This window comes from Poecilia formosa, unplaced genomic scaffold (assembly GCF_000485575.1).
Source record: "Poecilia formosa unplaced genomic scaffold, Poecilia_formosa-5.1.2 Scaffold40, whole genome shotgun sequence".
Classification (NCBI taxonomy): domain Eukaryota; kingdom Metazoa; phylum Chordata; class Actinopteri; order Cyprinodontiformes; family Poeciliidae; genus Poecilia; species Poecilia formosa.
The window spans coordinates 3,167,927-3,188,229 of record NW_006799979.1 but is presented as its reverse complement, the minus strand read 5'-3'; the positions used below and the strand labels follow the sequence as shown (position 1 = coordinate 3,188,229).

General features: G+C 39.5%; 1 protein-coding gene across 2 annotated transcripts in view; it reads left to right on the top strand.

Annotated features, from left to right (window-relative positions):
- The first annotated feature begins 2,699 nt into the window (after positions 1 to 2,699).
- Positions 2,700 to 20,303, top strand: part of akt3a (v-akt murine thymoma viral oncogene homolog 3a) — a 61,459-nt gene continuing 43,855 nt past the window's right edge. The window contains exons 1-2 of one of the 2 annotated variants that reach the window (XM_007551209.2): positions 2,700 to 2,803; positions 9,112 to 9,556. In XM_007551209.2, the coding sequence (XP_007551271.1) occupies positions 9,511 to 9,556 (46 nt within the window). In that variant the 5' untranslated portion in view covers positions 2,700 to 2,803; positions 9,112 to 9,510. Of the gene's footprint in view, positions 2,804 to 2,919; positions 3,152 to 9,111; positions 9,557 to 20,303 lie in introns of those variants that run through there. The other variant, XM_016670986.1, reaches the window with a different exon arrangement.

The window sequence follows — 20,303 nt, the reverse complement described above, 5'->3', positions numbered from 1 at the left end:
TCACTTGTGGTGCATCTCCTCTTCCCGCCATGTCTCGCATAAATAAATATCACCCTGAATAAAAATAAAAACATTTTAAAGATTCATAAAACAGCATTTGACAAATCAATAAGTTTCTAAGATTTGTTTAATTGTAAAGCATCATCCTCAAAGTGAGCGTATCTGAACTCCAACACCCACATTAAAGGGAACCAAAGACAATACTCAATGGTTAATTTCATTTCTCATTTGCTGTGTTGACCAAAGTTTTGTTTTTCATTGTTTCGACAACAATTTTTAGCTTCCACCCTCATTTGTTACTTTCAGGCTCAGATATTAAACAAAAAGTTGTTTTAAAAATTACCAGGCGCAAAATATTATTCATTTTTACTTTATCATTATTTTATTTTATTTTTTAATTCTTCAGTTTAGTCAATGCTGCATTCTCCCTATGTTCATTTAAATAAAGAACACAAATTGTGGCCATGGTTGTAATTATAATTGCATTTACTGGCAGTAAAACAGAACCAACACCTCCATATGGGTTCCGCACTTTACCCCTGTGCCACCGCCGCACCCCTACTCTTCAATCCTGCATGAATTGTAAATATTACCTGTGAACACAGTGACTCTTTTATTTTGCATCATCATATCTGAGTAAATAATATTGACCTGGAAAGGAATCAACAGAGTCATCCTTTTGACTTTTCTGCAACAGATTAATGAGATTTTATGTATTTTTTGTCTGAAAAGGGAACCAACATTCAGCAGGCAGCTTTTGAAGTATGTCTTCTGCTTCGAGGATAAAAATCTCTTGTTCATGCTGTGTCGTTTGTTTCCTTAATTTAGTGGTGTGTTACGGAATCTGTTATTTCCCTGTGTGATGAAAAAAAAAATCCCACTGCTGCTTTAATTCAAAACAAGGTAATTTTTTCAACTGGGCTATAGTTCCTCTTAAATTCTGCATAATTACCTGTCAAAACACACCTTTGATATTGACTACTAAAAATAACATATTTTCACGCTACTTGTTGTTTCAGGAAAAACAACTTCCTGATGATCAGATATGAAATTTGATTCTCTAACAACTTTGTTTATGGGTTTGACCCGGTCATTTTCTTACCCTGCTGTAGGAAAATTTGCTTCATTACAGAATCCCTCTGATTTTTGCTTCATTTTGTCCCACTCATATGTTTCAGTCGGTCAAACAAGTTTTATTCTGAGACAAAGAAATCCTGACCAAATACATAATGCTGTTGTCCTTTTTATATTGTTTAATTTAGCTGATTACAGCCTGACCATATAAATGGAACCAGTCTGGCATTATGAAGTAAGACGAAAAGTCTTAAAAAGCAACACATCATGCCCTGAGCTGAAGAAATTTAAAAACAGATTAAAGATAAAATTATTGACATCTATTACTTGATGTTGTTGTCAATTACAACAACATTTTCAATGCTTGGAGATTCCAGAAAGTCACACCGAGAGCTGATACACCTTGATGATTGCTAAAAGTTTTGGGAAAATATTACATGAACAGGTGTAATATTGTTCATGTAATTTAAATCTAAATTTAAATTTAGATTTAAATTTAAATTTTTAAATTTAAATCTAAATTTAAAAACTTCACTTTGTATATATTTAAGTTATTGTCTAACAATTACTTTTTCTGATAATCAGAAGTGTTTAGGTTTGACAAAAAGAAGAAATATATAAGAACTGAAAACTAGTTTCCATTTTAGGTCAAATTAAAACATTGCAACACTAAACCAAAACTGGATATTTACAAAACATACATACAAACCATGAAGGGCATATTGAACAGCATGTGAAAAAAATGATCCATCTAGTGTTATCAGTTGGTATACTACTTAAAAACTTTAATTTTTAACTTTGATAAACTGCTAATTCTACCTAAAACTGTGGTCGCTGAATGATGTCTTAAACATCAATATAATACAGTCACATTAATAAAATATGCATTCTGAAATGCATATAAAAGAAATGCATTTATGCTAAATGTGTTTTTTAAAATGGTCTGATGTAATATACTTAGCTACAATGTAGGCTTTTCATTACAATGTAATCAGAAAATCAATAAACTTCACAGAAATAAAGGCTTAAAAATGGTTTTGTGAGTAATTAATCTATCTGATTCAATTCTGTGATTTGAGTGACTGAAATAAATTATTTTTTCAATAATCTTTAAATTTATCAAACGTGATTATGAGATGATCAGGATTTTTCCACGTTTATATTTGTATTATTATTATAAAAAATGTTGGAGTTTTCATTATATTAAGAATGGTAAGAAAATTATACACAATTGACATTTCTGCTGCTCCACAAAGATAAATGCATGGGATTAATTCAAATATTTGACATTATACAAGAGCAAAAAAAATTAAATATTTTTATTTGTTTCGCATTTTTTGTGTTTTATTAAAAATTATTATTACTAATAGTTTGTGACAGGATATCTTGGTATTAAAAAGAAAACAAGAGTTAAACCTTACTCTTTGGATACACATCTATTTTTTAATGATGAAACACGCAATGAGCTTGAAATTATTTTTAATGTTAATCTTTAATACGTTCCCCCACCTATAAAAACGACTTCATACCTATATCTCTGTAAATGTTCGAACTAGGACAGGGCCACATATTTCTTCTCGCACGTACACGGCCTTAACTTCGAGTTCTCGCGATAGTTGGCTTGTGAACCAGAGGATCCCCGCAGGATGTTGAAGAGGGATGATGAGAGAATCGCTCAGTGGTGGATAATCAGACGTCGAGTAGAATCCCTCATCACCGAAAGCGGAAGGTCTGTGCCAGGCGGTTGGGATGTGTTCGTGTCTGAATTTGTTGTGTGTGTGTGTTCATGTGGAGGTAGTGGGTGGGTTCATGACAGATAGGGGGTGCCGCTTCCCTGAGTGACGTTTCTGGCTTTCCTGAGAATCAAAACAGCCGTTGGCCGCGGTAACGGTAGCTTCCCCCGCAGCATGTCGGAAATCCGTTTGATGACTCTGACGGAGACCGCCGTTTAGCTTAGCTCGCAGCCCCGCATAGCTTCACTCAGACCGGAGTTAAAGGCAGGAATAGGAGCGGTGTGTGAAGAGCAGGTGCAGTGAGGGAGGGGGACACACTGCCACAGCATCTGTCGCTGCTGCAGGTAATACACCGCTGCTAGCCGGACACTGTTGTGACGGTAAACATGACACGGACAGCGATTAAGTCAGCGAATTAAATGGCGTGTTTATGTCAGGATAACATGCGGGGGCGGCTCCGAGTTGACAGACCACTATGAATGATGCTTTAGAGGTCTGCGTTTCTAAGTTTTACTTATGAAAACGCCACAAACGGTTTGAGTTTTATATTTCAGTTCAGAAGATAAATATCTATCTGTCTATCGGTCTGTCTGTCTACATTTTTTCATTTAGTCTTATGTTATTAATTATGTGTAATGTATAGGCAAGTGCTGCCACCCCTTCAAAACTCCTGGAGGAAATATGTTCAAGCGATTAGCCGTTTGTTGTAGAAAGAAGTGAATGTTTACATCAAATCTTTCCAAGAGGAGAACATAATTGATGCTAGCTGTGTGGTGCTTTGGTTGCATATTGTTTTGTAGGGTGGTTAGAACTTTTCAGAATCATGTCTACATATCAAAAAGCTTCGCCACCACAAAATACAATAACAGCAATCAACTTTTTATTTGAAATAAATGAAAAAAAGAGGCTTCCATCAACAACAGGTTGTTGCACTATTATGGTTGATGCACCTGACCTTTTGCTTTTGGGCTATTGTTGTCTAAGCTACATGTTTATGTGCATATTTTATAATGCACAATGATGTGCAAACTACAAGCCCGATAATTTAGCTACTGACATATTTAACACTAATAAATCACTCAGAATGTCTCGTCACTGCAATTGGAGATGCCAGTTTCCTTGATTATGGTGCTGCACAGGTCAGACAGAGACAATCTTTCTAACAGTGATTGGACAACAAGATATGGGTATTAATATATTGTCTCTTGCATAAAATCTAAGCTAAGTGAATCTGTCCACATTGTATCTGTTAGTCATCCACATAACACAAAAGTTGAACTATTTGAGCTTAATGCTGTGCTGAAATAAACAAACCACATCACCCTGAACACAACATCCACAAAGTGACGCATGGTGTTGACAGCACCATAGCCTTTTCTGCGCACATTATGTGATTTTTCAAAACTAGTAGAGAACTTGAACGTGCCTTCGTATGCGAACTCAGTGGTGATACAATCTTGACAGCTACTCCTATCAGAATAATTCAACAGAGAAGTCAGTCCAACAATGGTTGGACAACAAGTTACGGTCCTGCTGTTGGAGTCAAACTGTGAAAAGAGGGAGAAAATGATGAGGAAAAGGAGACGGCTGGGGAAGTGCTCGAGGTTGGCAAAAACAGAACGGCAATAATATGATTTGAGCCAAAACAGCGATCGGATTTTCTGCCACTGCTTGATATTTGACAAAGGTTGTTTCTGTTTTTGAGATAAATAAATTTGCGTCTGGTTGCTGGACGACAGCAGTCCACCAACTGCAGTTTGCGACCAAATCTTAAGATTGTTTTATGATGGACGATTCCATGTAAGGAGGCTGATATTTGCAGAGTGAGGGCCTGGCTTTTTGGTGTCAGCTTTCACGTCGTGTTGTCTCAGTCATTCTTGTTCCCCTCGTCACAACAATTTAACGTAATTACTTTTCAGGTTGGCATTCAGTAATATGTTAGGGCTAACTAATAGGGATGCACAATACTGTATTTTTGGTTGATATCCAATATAGCCAATATACTAAATATACTAAAACTAATTTGGCTGGTAACCGATAGCAATACCGATATTTTTTTCCCTATACCTACTTGCTGAAACTATATTTCTTTCTCTACTGTGAAATTAAAATACTGCATTATCTTTGTCAATTTAGCCTGTGAACTAAATACTAAAAATAAATAAATACTAAAAATAAATAAATACTAAAAAGGAGGCTGAAAACGATCTAACACTTTCAACTTGAATTATGTTTAATATCAAATTTATTCATGACATCTGCTCTCTCTAAGACAATAATAACAATCAAACAGTACAAATTTGACGCCGTGGTGTGCTGCAGCCATTATTGTCATTGGTTTGTCATATAAAAACTATGCCTTTTATATCAGTGAGTTATTTTTACGGAATTTCCAATGTCCGATATAAAATTTTACAGCTAATATGAGCCGATACCAATACCATGCCATTAATATCGTGCATCCCTAGTAATTAACTATTCATTGTCAGGTTTGTAGCTCTGGGGTGCTGGCCTTATTTATCTATGTGTAACATAGAGTGCAACACTCTGCAGAGACTGAGAACTCTTATGTCGATTTTTGATGTTATTATGACTTTTTCTGTCATAACAGGAAGACAAATTTATCGTGGTTAGTCTTGCATTTTTATGTCATTCCCTAAAAAAGCGCTCCCGTTTTTAGCTGGGTATAAGATCACAGATTCGGCTCTGTTTCCGTGTTGTCTGGTTGTGTCTTTTTGTTGTTCTGTTGTTTCCGTCACCCAAACAGAAGCACCATAGTTCTGTTTTCAGGAGCATATTTTAAAATAGCCTTGCAGCGTCACAAAATCTGATACCTGAAAACTGCACTGGTGTGCAGAACGGCGTGTTCCTCCACGTGAGCCATTGCGCCGTTACATCCGCACGTTAATGCAGCCCGGTTGTTACCTCTTGTGATAGGTCAAAAAGCACAAAAATCTAGATTTTTCTTACTAGATCTTTCATACACATGTTATTAAAGCATGTGAATAAGTCAAGTGTCCTCTATCAGCGGTAGCACGAACTGGGCGGGCAGCGCAGATGAACTTTTCACAAGCCTTTGAAAACGGACTCGTTCCTGCTCCAGGAAGCTGCGTTGATCAAATTAGAGCCGCTTTCATCACGTGTTTTAGATCGATGCAAAATATGCGGCTGAAACACACATCCTTGTGTGTGCAGTGTAACATTTGCGGTCCTGCCAAATTGGCTTTCCTTTTAGAAGGATGATCATGGATTCCCTGGTGCAGATCACGTGTGCCAAAGTTTGCATGAGGCCACTGATTGGTTTTAGGAAAGTTTTTCTGAGGTAAGATGAGGCAAAGAGTGGTCCTCTGACCTGACAAGAGGATTGCACTAATGGGTTCGCCCTTGAAGCTTATTTCCAATGGAATTACAGCCTAGAGAAACTACTAATACTTTCATCTTTTCTTTGCAAAACTAGTCGTCTTTTCCTTTTCTTTTATTAGAGTAAAACTAGGGCGACTAGAGTCATTTCTTTAATACTGCAGATGTGAAAAGATTATTTTTTCCATTCTTTTTTGCACTAATGATAAGATTTAAGTTATTTAATTAATGCAATGGGGTGTCCTCTAAAGTATTCACTATCCTCAAACCTTTTCACATTTTGTCACAAAACCACAAATGTCAGTTTGTGTCATTGAGATATTAGATGATGGAGCAACACAAAGTAGTGCATAGTGGTGAGCTGTAAGGAAAATATGTTTGTTTCTTAAAAAGACTTTACAAATAGAATCTGAAAAGCACGATATACATTTATAGGTAAAAACCCATGGTAACCACTTGCCCATAGAAATTGTAATTAAAAATAGTTCACTTGTGTAGAGCTGTTCTTTTTTTCTCAGCTCTACACAAGTGAGTTTTCTTATGTTGTTAGGAAACATAAGAAAACAAGCAGCATGATGAAAACTTACGCCAGGGGCAGAGATTGCGGAGATGTTGGAAGCAGGGTTATGATGTAAAGCAAATCTTTATGGGGAAACCGTTCAATATATCATCTGAAATGAAAAGAGCATAGCACATCTGCAGATATATCAAGACATGGCTGTCCACTTAAACTAACAAGACAATTAATTGGAGAAGCAGCCAAGAAACCCAAATTGATCAACAGCCTTGGGTTGCAGAAGCTGTTGAAAGGACAAATATTAGTTGTGGACTTAACACATTTGGCTTTTGCTGTAGAGTGGTCAGAAGAAAGACGTTATTAAAAGAAAAGCATAATAAGTCCTGATTGCACTTTGGCAGGATTCAAGTAGGGAACACAGCAACTGTGGAAGATTTTCTTCATCAGGGACATGGAAAATACAAAGATGGATGGAGCTAGACACAGGGCAGTTCTGGTGGTAAACCTGTGCAATGCTGTCAAAGACCAAGGAGAAGTTTCGCTTTCCTGCAGGACAACATAACATAACAATGTTAACATACAACCAGAACTGCTGATCAAAGCATATTAATGTGCTATGTGTTAGAATGGGCCAGTCCAAGTCTGGGCTTATGTGTGATTGAGAAGCTGTGGCAAAACTTGAAAGAAGTAGTTCAAGGAGTTCACAGTTTACAAGAGAAGAATAATTAACTTTCAGTCTCTAGATGCTTTGTGTTGGTCTTTCACACATTTTCCCAATAAAACGCGTTGAAGTTTATGCTTGTAAAATAGACAAAACGTGGAAAAAGTGTTAGGTCTGTGAACATGTTGGCAAAGAACTATGTATTTTACTACTATAAGTGTGCAAATTATTTGGGGGGGTAGAAAAATCACACAAAACGGGTTGGACAAGAAATCAATAACAATATATATTGCTGTACAGTACACACATGAATAATATCAATATTAATAATACCTCTGATAGAATTTCCAATATTTTTCACTGAACGCTGATCCAAAACCACACAGCATTCTGGGTGATGTAGGCAGAGGAAAGGTTTTAGCTTCTCAGCCAGCTCAGCCAAGTGGGTGGCATCAACTAACTCACTGCTCTTTGGTTACCTAGCAACAACCTGTTAAGTAACTTGGGCAGCAGCAGTTTCACCTTGTCTCATACCTGCTTAAAAATAAAAAACAATGAAAGCTGTCGATAAAACAGGAAAATTCACATCACTAGTTGGCCAGTATTTCTTATATTTAAAAAAATTATTATTGATATCAACTGATATGAAACCGTCATATCGTGACGCCATTTTCAACCATATCGTCCAGCAGTAGCTTCTCCTCAGTCTACTAGTAGCTGCATCTAATTTAACTGTAATAAATGAACAATAAACATATGTTAACTAGTGAAAAAGCCTAGCTCAAATCCAGTTTAGTGGCAAATTTGGTCATGAAAGCATCAAAGCGTGTTGGACGAGTCTGCTTTTGTTCACCTAGATTCCACACAGTCACGATTCTGCTACCTCAACATAAAAATAAAAAAGAGGCAGAGATGTACAGAGGTGTGTGTGCGCGTCTGTGGGGTGTGTTCCAGCCTTCGCCCTGACGCTGCAGTCCCTCCAGATGTCTGCGGCAGGCGGCGCAGACAGAAGCTGATGTGAATACTGATTTTCAGCCTCAAACGACTCCGACGGTCGCACTAAACCACAGCTCCCCGTTCGGGCTGTACTACTGCTGCGCGTTGTGTCGTACCATGGAAGTAGGGTGCATTTGAGGTGAACGCGGCCACTATGCAGAGAGAGAGAGAGAGAGGCGGGGGTGGGAGACGGCAGAGAGGTGCAGAGATTTGCCGTGAGAGAAAGAGTGTGAGAGAGCATCCCTAACTGCCGTGGTTGCTATTTTTAACCGGGCTCTCTACTCCACAGTCCTGAGATGCTCTCCCACTCCTCAAACACAGACAAGACAATCACCAGATCCACACACTGATTCACATTCTTCAATGTAAAGAGTTGCATAAAAACCAAGAGCGGTGGATTCGCTTTGGTATTCAGTGTCTGTTCAATGCTGGGGGGGGGGGAAACAAAAATCCTTGAATGAATGAGAGGTGGAGCTTAGAGATATCAACTTGGCAATCAAGGTCAGTTTTTTTTTTTGCTTCAGAAAGGGCTCTGCAATATTTCATCCTGTTTATCAGAGGGAGTGTTTGCAATAGAAAGAGGAACCGGGTGTATCGTTGGGCGGCAGGGGGGAAGCAGAGGAAGCTTTCGTCCTCTCAATAACAAGTTGTTTGACTTGTCAGACATTATGAAAGAGCTTTTGGGGGGGAAAGCAGAGAAGCAAAATAAAGCCATGCTTCTTTTTTTCTATATCATGTTTTTTTTCCCCTCTCCTTTCACTTCCTTTCAGGCTGAGTCACTACTGGTGAAGAAGGAAGGTCTGGAGAGGGAACGTGAGAGGAGGAGGTGGAGGAGGAGGGGAAGACGAAGAAGAAGACGAAGAAGAGAGGGAGATAAGCCACGACAGGAAGCAAAACGACACGCGCGCGCTCAGACCTACACACCGCTTGTTTCGCGAGCGTGCGCTTGTCTGCATCTGAGGGGGGGGAGAGAGAGAGGCTGGGCGAGTTATAGAGGGTGAACGGGAAAGGAAGAAAGGGAGGGAGAGTGACGCGGAGGCTGGGAGAGCCGTTCCCCCCTCCCCTCCACCTCCTCTCCTCTCCCTCGCCTCCTCTTCTCCTCCCCTCCCCTCCCTCTCTGGCTGTGTGGAGCAGGCGTGTAACGGCATCAGACTCGGCGTGAAGGAACCATGAGCGATGTCACCATCGTTAGAGAGGGATGGCTCCAGAAAAGGGGTGAGTACATCCAGAGCCTTCGCCCATTCCCCTCCGAAGCGCTTCTAGTCTGCGTCCCCTCGTCTAGACCGAGGGGCCTGGCCGTGCCTGTCCACATGTGCCGGCTGGGAGGATGTCAGTGCGCGCGACTGAGTGTGAGTGATCACATGGATGTCTGATCACCGGTGTGTGTGTGTGTGTTTGCGTTAGCCATGTGTCTCTTTACCGTAAGCCTGACTGGCTGCTAGCCTGCTAAATCCCTGTTTTATTCAGTCAGATTATGTCTGGAAAAGCTGGGGGCATGCACAAGCGTGAGCGTGCAGTTACTGTAGTAACATCTAACGGATCCCTGTGGTGACATTGCTGGTGTTGCAGTGTTGTGTCATGCCAGTGTGCCGGCTCATGTCTGTGAAATCTAGTTAGTTCTGCCTTCTGAAGTGTTTTTTTTTCCCAAACAGCATAATATGTTAAGTTCAGAAGTGTGTGTGTGCATGGGTGTGGGTGTGTGTGTGTGTGTGTGTGGGGGGGGATATCCTGAATAGTGTCACTGACGGTCATATGACACGGGTTCAAGGGAGCAGTTAAAGTGTAGAAAGGGTAGTGACAACACATCCTGTTTACAACCAAATGAGTGAAAAAAGTGCAACGGTCAAAGAGCATGTGGCAGAATTAGTGCTTCCCTGTTCTCAGACGTTCCCAGACTGGAGACAGTCACAACAGGTGGAACCGATCCAGAAATGGCTGAAAACGTTATTAGTTCCATGAGGTCAGCGGCGGTGACTAGAAATGTCTTTTTTTTTTTTTTTTTTGGTGTAATTAACCCCAAATGTGTGTGCTTGTGTGTCTGATGCCGATAGAGATCCATCCAGGCAAGCAGATGTAGGGTATGTGAATAAATGTGTGTTTGGAAGGAGGAAAAAAAAGGGGGATTTCCAGTTTTTTAGGCCAATGAGCATCATTCCCCTTCACCATGGGATGGTGTCTAGGAATGTGCAACAAAAAACCGCCAAGCAGGAAGTGACATGGATACACAACAGACAACAGGTTTCTGGGTAATGTAGGAGGCGCGCCGGGAGAAGATGCTGCTCCGCGCATTCGCAGGGTGAATGTTCTGTGACTAAAGCGCACACACGCAAACACACACACACACACACACACACACACAAAGATAAAGCACGCAGTCTGCAAGCAGAGTGGGGTGAGGTTGGGCGGGGGGGGGGGGTCTTTTTTTTGTCTCCCAGCGTGCCAGTGGGATCCTCAGTTGTCTGTGCATATTAAGAGGAAAGCATCGCTCTCAGTCACGACTCGGCGATGCCAGTGTTTGTCGGTGTGAGGGAGAGGTTAGGTAGGGACGGAAGAAGATGAAGAAGAGGAGGAGGAGGAGAGGGAGTTCTGTTTGTGTCAGGAATATGAATGTTTGTCTGCATTGTATGATAAATCTTTGTCTGTAGCAGAGTGCGGGGAGAGGCGCAGGGTCAGAGTGCTGACTCACTGTCCGGGTCGTGATACAGCAAAGACTGCAGTCTTAGTCATTAGACAGACGGTTACTCAAATCAGAGATGTTGAGCATCTTCCCATGCTTGGAAAGTTCTCCAGGATTGAATTATGGACCATGTTTCTGGTTGAGTAAATGAAATGAAGAAAAAGAACAGAAACAAAGAAGCTAAATGATGACAGGCCTGTAAGGTCCCTTAAGGTCACAAGCTTCAAAATACCACATTTTGCATATGTGTGTTGTATGCATTGCATAGATTAGGTGAATATTGAATCTTTTTCTTATTACTCTATTCTTTGTTTCATGGAGAAATAGGTTGGTATGATTAGAGTATAATAAGCTTGGGTAAAAACAAAACAAAACAGAAATTTTAAAACAGAAAAGCAACAATCACTCCATCTACAGCTAAAATTTAAAGTGTAACTAACCCCCAAATTTACTTATTTTGCATGATGAACTGTCTGAATAGGTTAATTAGTCAAACTGTGCCTAAGTAAGTTGAATTTTCCTATTGTTCAAAAAGGTTTTTTTAATGCTATATGCATTTATTGTTATTTTAATACAAAGACTTAAGCAAAAATGTAAAGATAAAAACCCTCTAAATTTAGTAGTGGTCTACAATAGATAAACTATTAGTTTGTCAGCTGGACTTCTACTGAAGTAGCTACAGATACTGTAGCTTTTTTTATCTTGGCAAGAGCGATGGGTGATGCTTTTTTAGTATCCATAACATGACTCTTTTCCCATAACCTGAAGCTTTTCCAATGCGACGAGTTTCCCTTTCTCTTGAGGGAACAATTAGAAGTCATCTCTCAGCCAGCAAACATGTTGCCAAATTCAAAGAAGTCAATAAATTTAATTCAATGTTAGTTTACATATCTCAATTTTTTTTTTATGCGACAGTTTTTCTTTGGGCTGTTGGAAAATAGAGGTGGACATGATTTTGATATAAATACTAATGATGCACCAATTACTTGTCCAAATATCACTCTTAACTTTCTATGAGCTAATACTATAAAAATCTGATTTTTTTCTTTATAAATATACCAAAACACTCCCATAATTTTGGCTTATAAATAAATAAAAACAGCATTTTCTTCCACTGTTTTAGGGGTTCTGCTGATGTTTATTTTTAATGAATGGACTAAACTGAGTGATCCTAAATCTCATAAAAACTCATAAAATCATTCTTTTTTTTTTAATAGTTGTAAATGTGTTGTTTTCTCTGGAGCCTTTTACACAGTTTTTTCTCTTGCTAATGGGTTTGGTGTTGAATGGAAATTATTAATTAGTTAATTGTTTTGGGGGAATAAACAGCCCATCTCGGGGGGTAAAGAAGACTTCTTATGGTCTCAAACTCTCACGGGAAAGCTTTGCATGTTTTATGACGGAACCGATTTGGAGAAATGGCGCTTGTGTTTAGCCAACTACTGTTATAAAAACTGGTCAAACATTACAAAACATTCACACACTTTCACACATGCAACAACGGATGGTGACCAAATGTAGCGATGCTTGAATATAAAAAACGTCCATGCTTATTTTATTTTTTTTCCAACTCTTACCAACCTTATGATGCAGCAGAAAAAGCCCTTAAGCAGAGATACTAGAGTGGTTGAAATGACTAATTCAGCTCTACTTATTTTGGAATGAAATGAATCCTCTCCGATACAGATCATATTTTCCACCAAATACAGCACAATATGCCCTTAGATGACCCTGCCTTTGTGTACACACTGACATGACTAGGATTTCCTTCCTCCTTTCACTGAATCAGGGTGTGGAGTGCAATCAACTGCATCACCTCTTTGTGTAAGGAAATCATGCACGTTGTGCAATCTTGATACCTCTTGCAAACTTTGTCACAAGGCAAAATGAACAGTTTTAAAAACGTTCGTTTTATTCTGATGAACACGACCAAAACGACACCGGAACAGGGCCGTTTTTGAGGAATCGTGCGTCGCTCCCCTCTCAGCAAGAATGCCCTTCTTAATTTCTGCTACCGCCAGGAGTTTACCTTCTTTCAACCCCATGTGAGGCTACAGGGGTCACTCTCTCAGCCACTGCACTGGGTGGATACTGTTACCTTCACCAGCATCAGCACGCACAGCAGTCAGCACAGCAGATGGTCGGGAGGGAAGGGACAGATGAGGAGATCCGCATCATCTTTTCTTGGACACAACTCATTGTCCTCCAGTGTTTTCCTTTATAATGCAAAGTTACAGATCAGAGGTGAAACGGCAAAGTCAAAGCAAAGTGAGCCTTGGTCACTTTGAGAGCGGCGAATCTGTCGCTTGGAGGTTTTTTGTTATGACACATCAGATACCAACTAAAAGATGCTGTGGGCAAAATGATGACAGAGTTGACTCATTAACCCATCTTTCACTTCTTAGATGAGCACTTGTTATGATTAGCGTTGTTAGCTTTAGCAAGTCCCAAGACACACACACTGTGAAAGATCAATAGGATGAAGTAGAGCAAATTTGCAGTACTGCTTTCAGCCTTTGTGGTGACAGATGAAATTTTATTTAACTCTTTAGCCACATGAAGGACTGGGGTCCTTGCCTGTAGAAATACAGTTTCATTTCAAATAGCTCCGTATCTTTTGTGCTAACTCTCAGAGCACTTTACTGATTCTGAAAATGGGTAACTTCAAAATATTTTCTTTCAGTAACTCCACACTGAAGGGTGTTGTTGGCATAGCCTATTAAGACTAAGGGATGGCGCATTCATAGCCAGATAAAACCAGCACTTTGTTATACGCTTTGGTTTGTGCAGAGGCTCTGGACCCTGGGCTATTGAGAAACTATTACGTGGACTCTGTTGAAGTTTTAAATTTTACCAAATCGCTAACGTTTAGTTGCGCCGTATATAATTCTCCAGTTTGACGCCATGAAGCTTACCGGGACTTGCCTGCGCTGTAAATAACAGTGAAGTGCCAATTCAAATGAGGTGGCTTCTAATGCTAATTCAGTATTTGGAAGTGTGACCAACACAGACTCGATGACTTTGTTCACTTTCTCTGCGGCCTTTGCTAAAATTACCAAACAGTGCAGAAAATCATCTTAGTTGTTCACAACTTCTTCCGTTCGCTGATCGGCCTGGCTGAAATTCTACCGGAGAAATTCACTTCAATGGGAGAAATCCCAGACAGAGCATTAAAGGGAGATGAGAATCGAGTGGAACTGCATAGGAGGGCAGTGACCAGGCTTGTACATTCACTGAGAATCAAAAAAGATTGAATTTTTTTAAGTTTATGACCGAATTAGCCATCGGTCAGTGCCAGTCGGGGCTAAACATCGTCAGATTCTGGTAACCAGCTCTTTCCCCGATGGGTCTGTGTTTGTAGCCTCTGTATTTATCAGCTTCTGTGCTTACAGCATCTCAGTATGAATGGATTTTTAGCAATTTGAACTGTAATTAAATGTTTTAATTAAGTCTCTGTTTTAATGATATGTTATAGAAATAAATCCTGATACTGGAGTATGTTTATAAGTCCATATTAGTGCTTAAATTACAGGTTAAGTCACATGGTATTGTAATGAAATACATTTTACTTTTTCGTTATTATGCGAATAAAAGTGAAATTTATACTAGTACGTTACTAATCATTTTGGAACCCGCATAAATACAGTCTTTGTTGATTTGAATGTTATAAAGCATCATGAATAAGTAAAAAAAAAAGTAATATCTCTCATGTACCTTTTTTTTTCTACTCAATGTGGACAGTTTGACATCTAGTTGCTGACCACATCGATGAAATGTATAATTTAGATCACAGTATTAGTCCTGCTGATGTAGAGACTCGGAAGATGCCTGGGTGAGTTTTGCTCCCTTATTTCATGCATCTCTCTCAGCATGCCTGCATCGCTGGATGTTTGGATTTGAAATGAAAGCCATCACTTCTCCCCTTTTATTCCTTCTTTGTTCTCCACTCTCCCTGGAGCAACTGTATTTGCTTTACTGTGTACATATTACTGCTGTGGGGTTCATTGGGTGCAGTGCAGTGGAGCAGCCATCTTGGCTTAGTGAGTTCAGCGAGTTCAGTGTTGCTGGAGGCTGGCTGGATCAGGTGGCAGTGCCAGATCTCTGATATCAATCACCAGTCGCTGCCGCCGCCACTGTTTGCCGGTCCCTTCTTCTCCTCTCTCCTCTTCTCCTCCGCTTCTTATTTCTTTTTCAGCTCCCATCACCTTGTGCTGCTTCTCTCCGCTCCCTCTGATCCTCCAAAGCCTGCAATGCATGCACATCCACGGCAGCAGCCGACAGGCAGACAGTGCAGGCTTTGTTATGAATGGCATCCCCTTGCACATCCGGAGGAAGTGTACTCTCCAGTGTGGTTTTACAAACTGTCTCCATTGTCCTAAGAATGACTCACTCTACACTGCAGATAATGGCAGTCAGCCAGACAGACTGACAGCACAGCACAGAAGGACCAGTCTGCAGAGCCCACAGACAAACGGCACAGGAAAGGGAGACGGATAGTTTGTGACAGATACAGCCACCGCAAAAAAACAAAAAACAAAAAGAAGAGACAGGAACTGCAAGAATCGCGGAGGATGTGAAAATGAAAGGAGTTTTTAAATTTACAGAACTTAATTTTTGGGAAGAGGCGCTAATTTTGGACATCAGTGACAGTAGTGTCAGCAGATATGACCCATTTATTGAAACTCAACTCCACAAAAGAAAAAAAAAAACCAAAAAATAAACAACTTCAGTACTGATTTTTTTTTTTGTTGTTTTTTTTGTTTGACTACTACCCAATCAGGCTAGAGGGAGTGTTTTTTGCTACATCAAAATGACCTTGTGTGTTTGTTTATGATGTTCTGAGCTAAATAGCTGTGGACACTTTAACTGATCTGCATCGAGAGAAGCATGCTTTTAAAGCCCATGCCAGCAGAAGGATTAATGGATGGGCAATGTGAATGGACTAATGTAGAGTGAGGCAGTCTTAGATAAATGAATGAATGGATCAATGAATGGAGTGCTGATCATTGCGTATGCACAACTTGGAGAGAGGAAGCAGGAGGGGATGAAAGAAGGAGAGGTTGCATAATGCGATTAGTCTGCAGCTGAGGATCATCAAAATGCTGACCTCAAACATTGGATCACAATATGGACGGATGCTTGGAGATTTGCTCAGGCACTACTTACTAATTGTTCTCACTACTATTTGTATATTTTGTTATAATCAGGCCTATTCATTTAAATCTTTTATAGTGCTGTAAAAACTATCCCAGTCTTAAGATTTTTTTTAAATCAGTTTTTCATTGTTAAGATAACCTGAGTTGATACAAAAGACATCAATTCATTTAGATGGCTCAATTACAAAAGATGGTGTTTTTCAACTATTGCATTTATTAGGGAGGGAGAGGTATCACAATCAGCCTGGCCTTATGTGAAATAGTATTTCCCCCTACACTCTTGCAGCAACAAGTGGCCTCAAGTGTTCTGATAACTGGTAAGGAGTCTTTAACGTCCCTGTGAAGAAGGTTTAGCACACTCTTCTTTTTTTTTTTTTTTGCAGAATTGTTTTAATTCAACCACACGTGTTTTTTGTAGTATGAATTACCTACTTAAAGTCACATTGTAAATTGACCAGGCCTCTCCAAAACCATATTTGTAACCAGTCGGAGATAGGCAGGTGTGTTTCGGACTTTTGTGCTGCTGCACAACCCAAGAGAGCTGCAGTGGAAGGTTGCAAACTGATGTCTACCGTCTCCTTTAGAATTTTGTTCTTTCATCTATTACAGCAGTTCCTGAAGCAGCCAAGCAGCCTCAGATCAATGTATTCACAGTCTTTTAAAAACGTTCTATATATCTGCAGGAAGTAATTTGTCAAATGCCACAGGATGTTGTTTTTGGAGAATGCATTTTTTTTAAGAAAATACAAATTGTTAATCTCATAACATAAACAAATTGTCCAACCCTAAACATTGATTTCTATATTCTGTCTCGATGTTTTTGCTTTCTCTGGTTTATTTTACCTGTTTCTTCCTTAATACTGCAGATGTCCATTTGTGTTTATGAAAGGATCCTTGTCAACTCGTGTTAGAATTTCCCTTTACTACCATTTTGATTTATTGACGGTGACAGCGTAGCCCTTACTTGAAAAGCCATCTGAGTACAAGTGGAAAACCATAGTCTATGTTTAAATGGGCTAACAGAGATTAGGCCAGAGAGGTGGGGTGTAGTTAACTTCTCGTGGTAGTGAGGGCTGTTTGGATTCGGCTTTGGGATGATTAGTGGAGGCAGGCTTGAGTGTGGGTGGGTTTGGCTGATTGAGGCAAACAGATGAATGCCAAGTGGGTAACAACTACTGCAAGAGCTAGACTGCAGGAGAGGCAAATAATACCACTTGCTTTTAGTTATGCTTTAGTGAGCGCTATGAAATTTGTATTTGTATTTTAACTCCACAAACCATAGTGTTTAATGTTCTAATGCTAATAAACTTCATGGAACAATCTTGCTCTCATCAACACAAGAGCAACACAAGATAGATAGACAGACAGACAAAAATAATCCCCATAAAACAAAGTAGCCTTTTGCATGAAACAGTTTCTGACAGAAAAATTGGCCATTTTGTTTAATTCAGAAGTGCTGTACTTTTCTCCAGCAGAACTTAGAGAACAAAACCCCAAAGAGAATTTTCTTGCCCTCAGTACTAATTATTGACAACTTCATGACTCAGGTAACACGTTTCTTTCGCAGTTAGCCAGTGTCTTGTTCATGTGGTGGCCATTGACATTTTCATCAGCAGTCCGTGATTACAAAAATGTACATTAATCCTCTTTGAACTTGCTTAAGCACTGTTCTGAAAATTGATTTTCTCTCTTGTCCCATTTCCACAGTTGATCATGGCTGCGTTATGCTCCTTGGGTTTCATGTACTTAGATAACACACTACAGTCTGTCTGGAAAACCTATGCTATAGTTTTATACCAGCAGCCTTAAACAGTTCTGCGATCTGTGGTTGCACACAGTTCGTTCTTTGTCAAGTGACTGTCATAGACGTCATCTTCCAGTCATTCTGGAAACAGAGAAACCTTACATTTAATCCTACCACTGTCAGCAAATCCTACCTTATATCCTCACCTTATTACAAGTCTTACCCACTAGGGAGTTGTCATTAGTGTGCAAACTTGACAAGTGTATCCAATACTTACTTTTTAATAAGCAAGGTTTTCTTTACCTGCAGTTGTTCTGACGTGCAGCTAAAAGTGTCAGCCACCATGATTCTTTTTTTCTGAGTAGATTTTCTAAGTTCAGCGCCCCACCAGCACCAAATAAAATAAAAATGCAGCCTTCCTTTCTGTCATTGTCATTTTCTAAAGAAAATAATATAATGTAGAACCAACTACAACATCAGATTTGCAGTGAAAACCAACCCTTTCACTTTGACCATTTGATTTTTGAAAAATTAATTAGTTTGTGGTTATGGTGGAAAGTTTATGGTTGGGCCCAAAATTATTTATACCACAGGTTAATATAGATTTACATTCAACCAAGATGTTTGTTTGAAAAAAACGTTTTCCTTGTTTAATTATTTTTATTTACGTTTCATAAAAAAAAAAGTAAAATGTTGAAAATTATTTATACTCTCCTCTATAACAAGTAGAAATTTCTTATTGGCCTTCTAGTATTCTAACCCTTTTTATCAGTGCTGACACAACTTTTTAATGTTTTTACTGGTCTTTTGAAGGCCTCCTTCCCATCGCTCTAATCTTTATCTTCCTCCACAGATGTTCTGTCAGACACTACTGAAACGTTAATATAATTTCCAGTCAGAAAAAAAACATGTTGGGGAAAAATAAAAGATTACTTTCAACCTAAATCTGAAAGGGGTATCGACAATTTTGGTCTCGACTGTATCCTGGAGCCTAGGTGAGAGAACTTTTCAATGGAAACATCCATATGATACAAATTTATCATATATGGCTTTTATCAAATGATAACTCATAGAATCCTCTTTGCACATTATTTCTATGAATAATGTCAGTATTTTGGTTTTATCCTGGGATGGAAGTAGGGTCTCTACTAGCATATACGGTATCCTCTTTACAGGTTGTACAGGAAAAAGATCCAGGAACTGTTGAATCCTCAGTTGTCACAATGTTGCTGAAAAATCCTTGTAGGCCTTAGTCCCCACTTTTCTCCTGTTGCCTCAAATACTTTCTCTGTGAAGAGACTGCGTGTGAGTGACATGTACATGTTTTCATCCACATTTCTTGGTAAGTAAGTGCTAATAAGCTTGCACACAGTGCATCAGCAGCAGCACATACAGAATAATCCAGTGGCAATACTGATCCAGTCTCGCCTATACCATAGTGGTGTACACACTAGGGTATAGTTATCCCATCACAAACAGGCTTCTCTGGCAGCGTAAGTGTACAGTGCCTTAGTGGAATCAAAGATTGCATGTCTGAACCCTGAGAATGTATCTGCACATATTTATTTAGCTTTGCAGGATGCACCATCAAGTCCGTTTGGCCTTTCCTTCAAATAAACATCTATTCCAGACTACTTCCAGTAGGCTTGGCTTGCTTTTCTTCCACCTGTCTTTAATAGTTGAGCTGCAAAAGGAGGTGGTCAGGTTAAAGGGACAGTGATTCTATTTATATCTTCCCACCTGTAATCTGTCTCTGACGGGATTAACCCAACTGCTAGCTTTAGCCTGCCTCGCTACACAGACGGAGACAATCAAAATGTTAGTCATGCAGGAATGCACTGATGTAGACCAATTTAATTCAATTTGGTTTACTTAGACTGTGTAGCGTCGACACACAGCCAATGTCATCTTAAGGAGCTTAACAAGACGTGCATGTCCAATTTATATCAGGGCATGTCAAATCCAACTGGGATCATGAAAATGTAACAAACGTTGCAACTTTGGTGCCCGATAAAACCAAGTCTACTGGACTATCAGGTGTGAAAACTCCCTGTATAAAGTCTAATGTGATCCTAATTACTGCATAATATGATCAGAGCAGGTTAATTTAATAATGACAATAGGTAAAGTGTCTTAAGGCAGCCCAGCCAGTTGGATTGAATCATTGACTTTGAGACAATCTTCTTCCTAAGGAAGAATATGGTGACAGTAGAGAGGAACAACTCCCTTTAACAACAACTAAGATTCACAGTTTCAGTAACGCTCCCTGGGCTTAAACATACATAAAATATGATTGTTATTGCAAGAAAGAGATATGCAAATGTGTTTTAGTTTAACTGAAACATGACTGTCTTATCTATGCATGTGAGTGTGGTTGCAATCTCC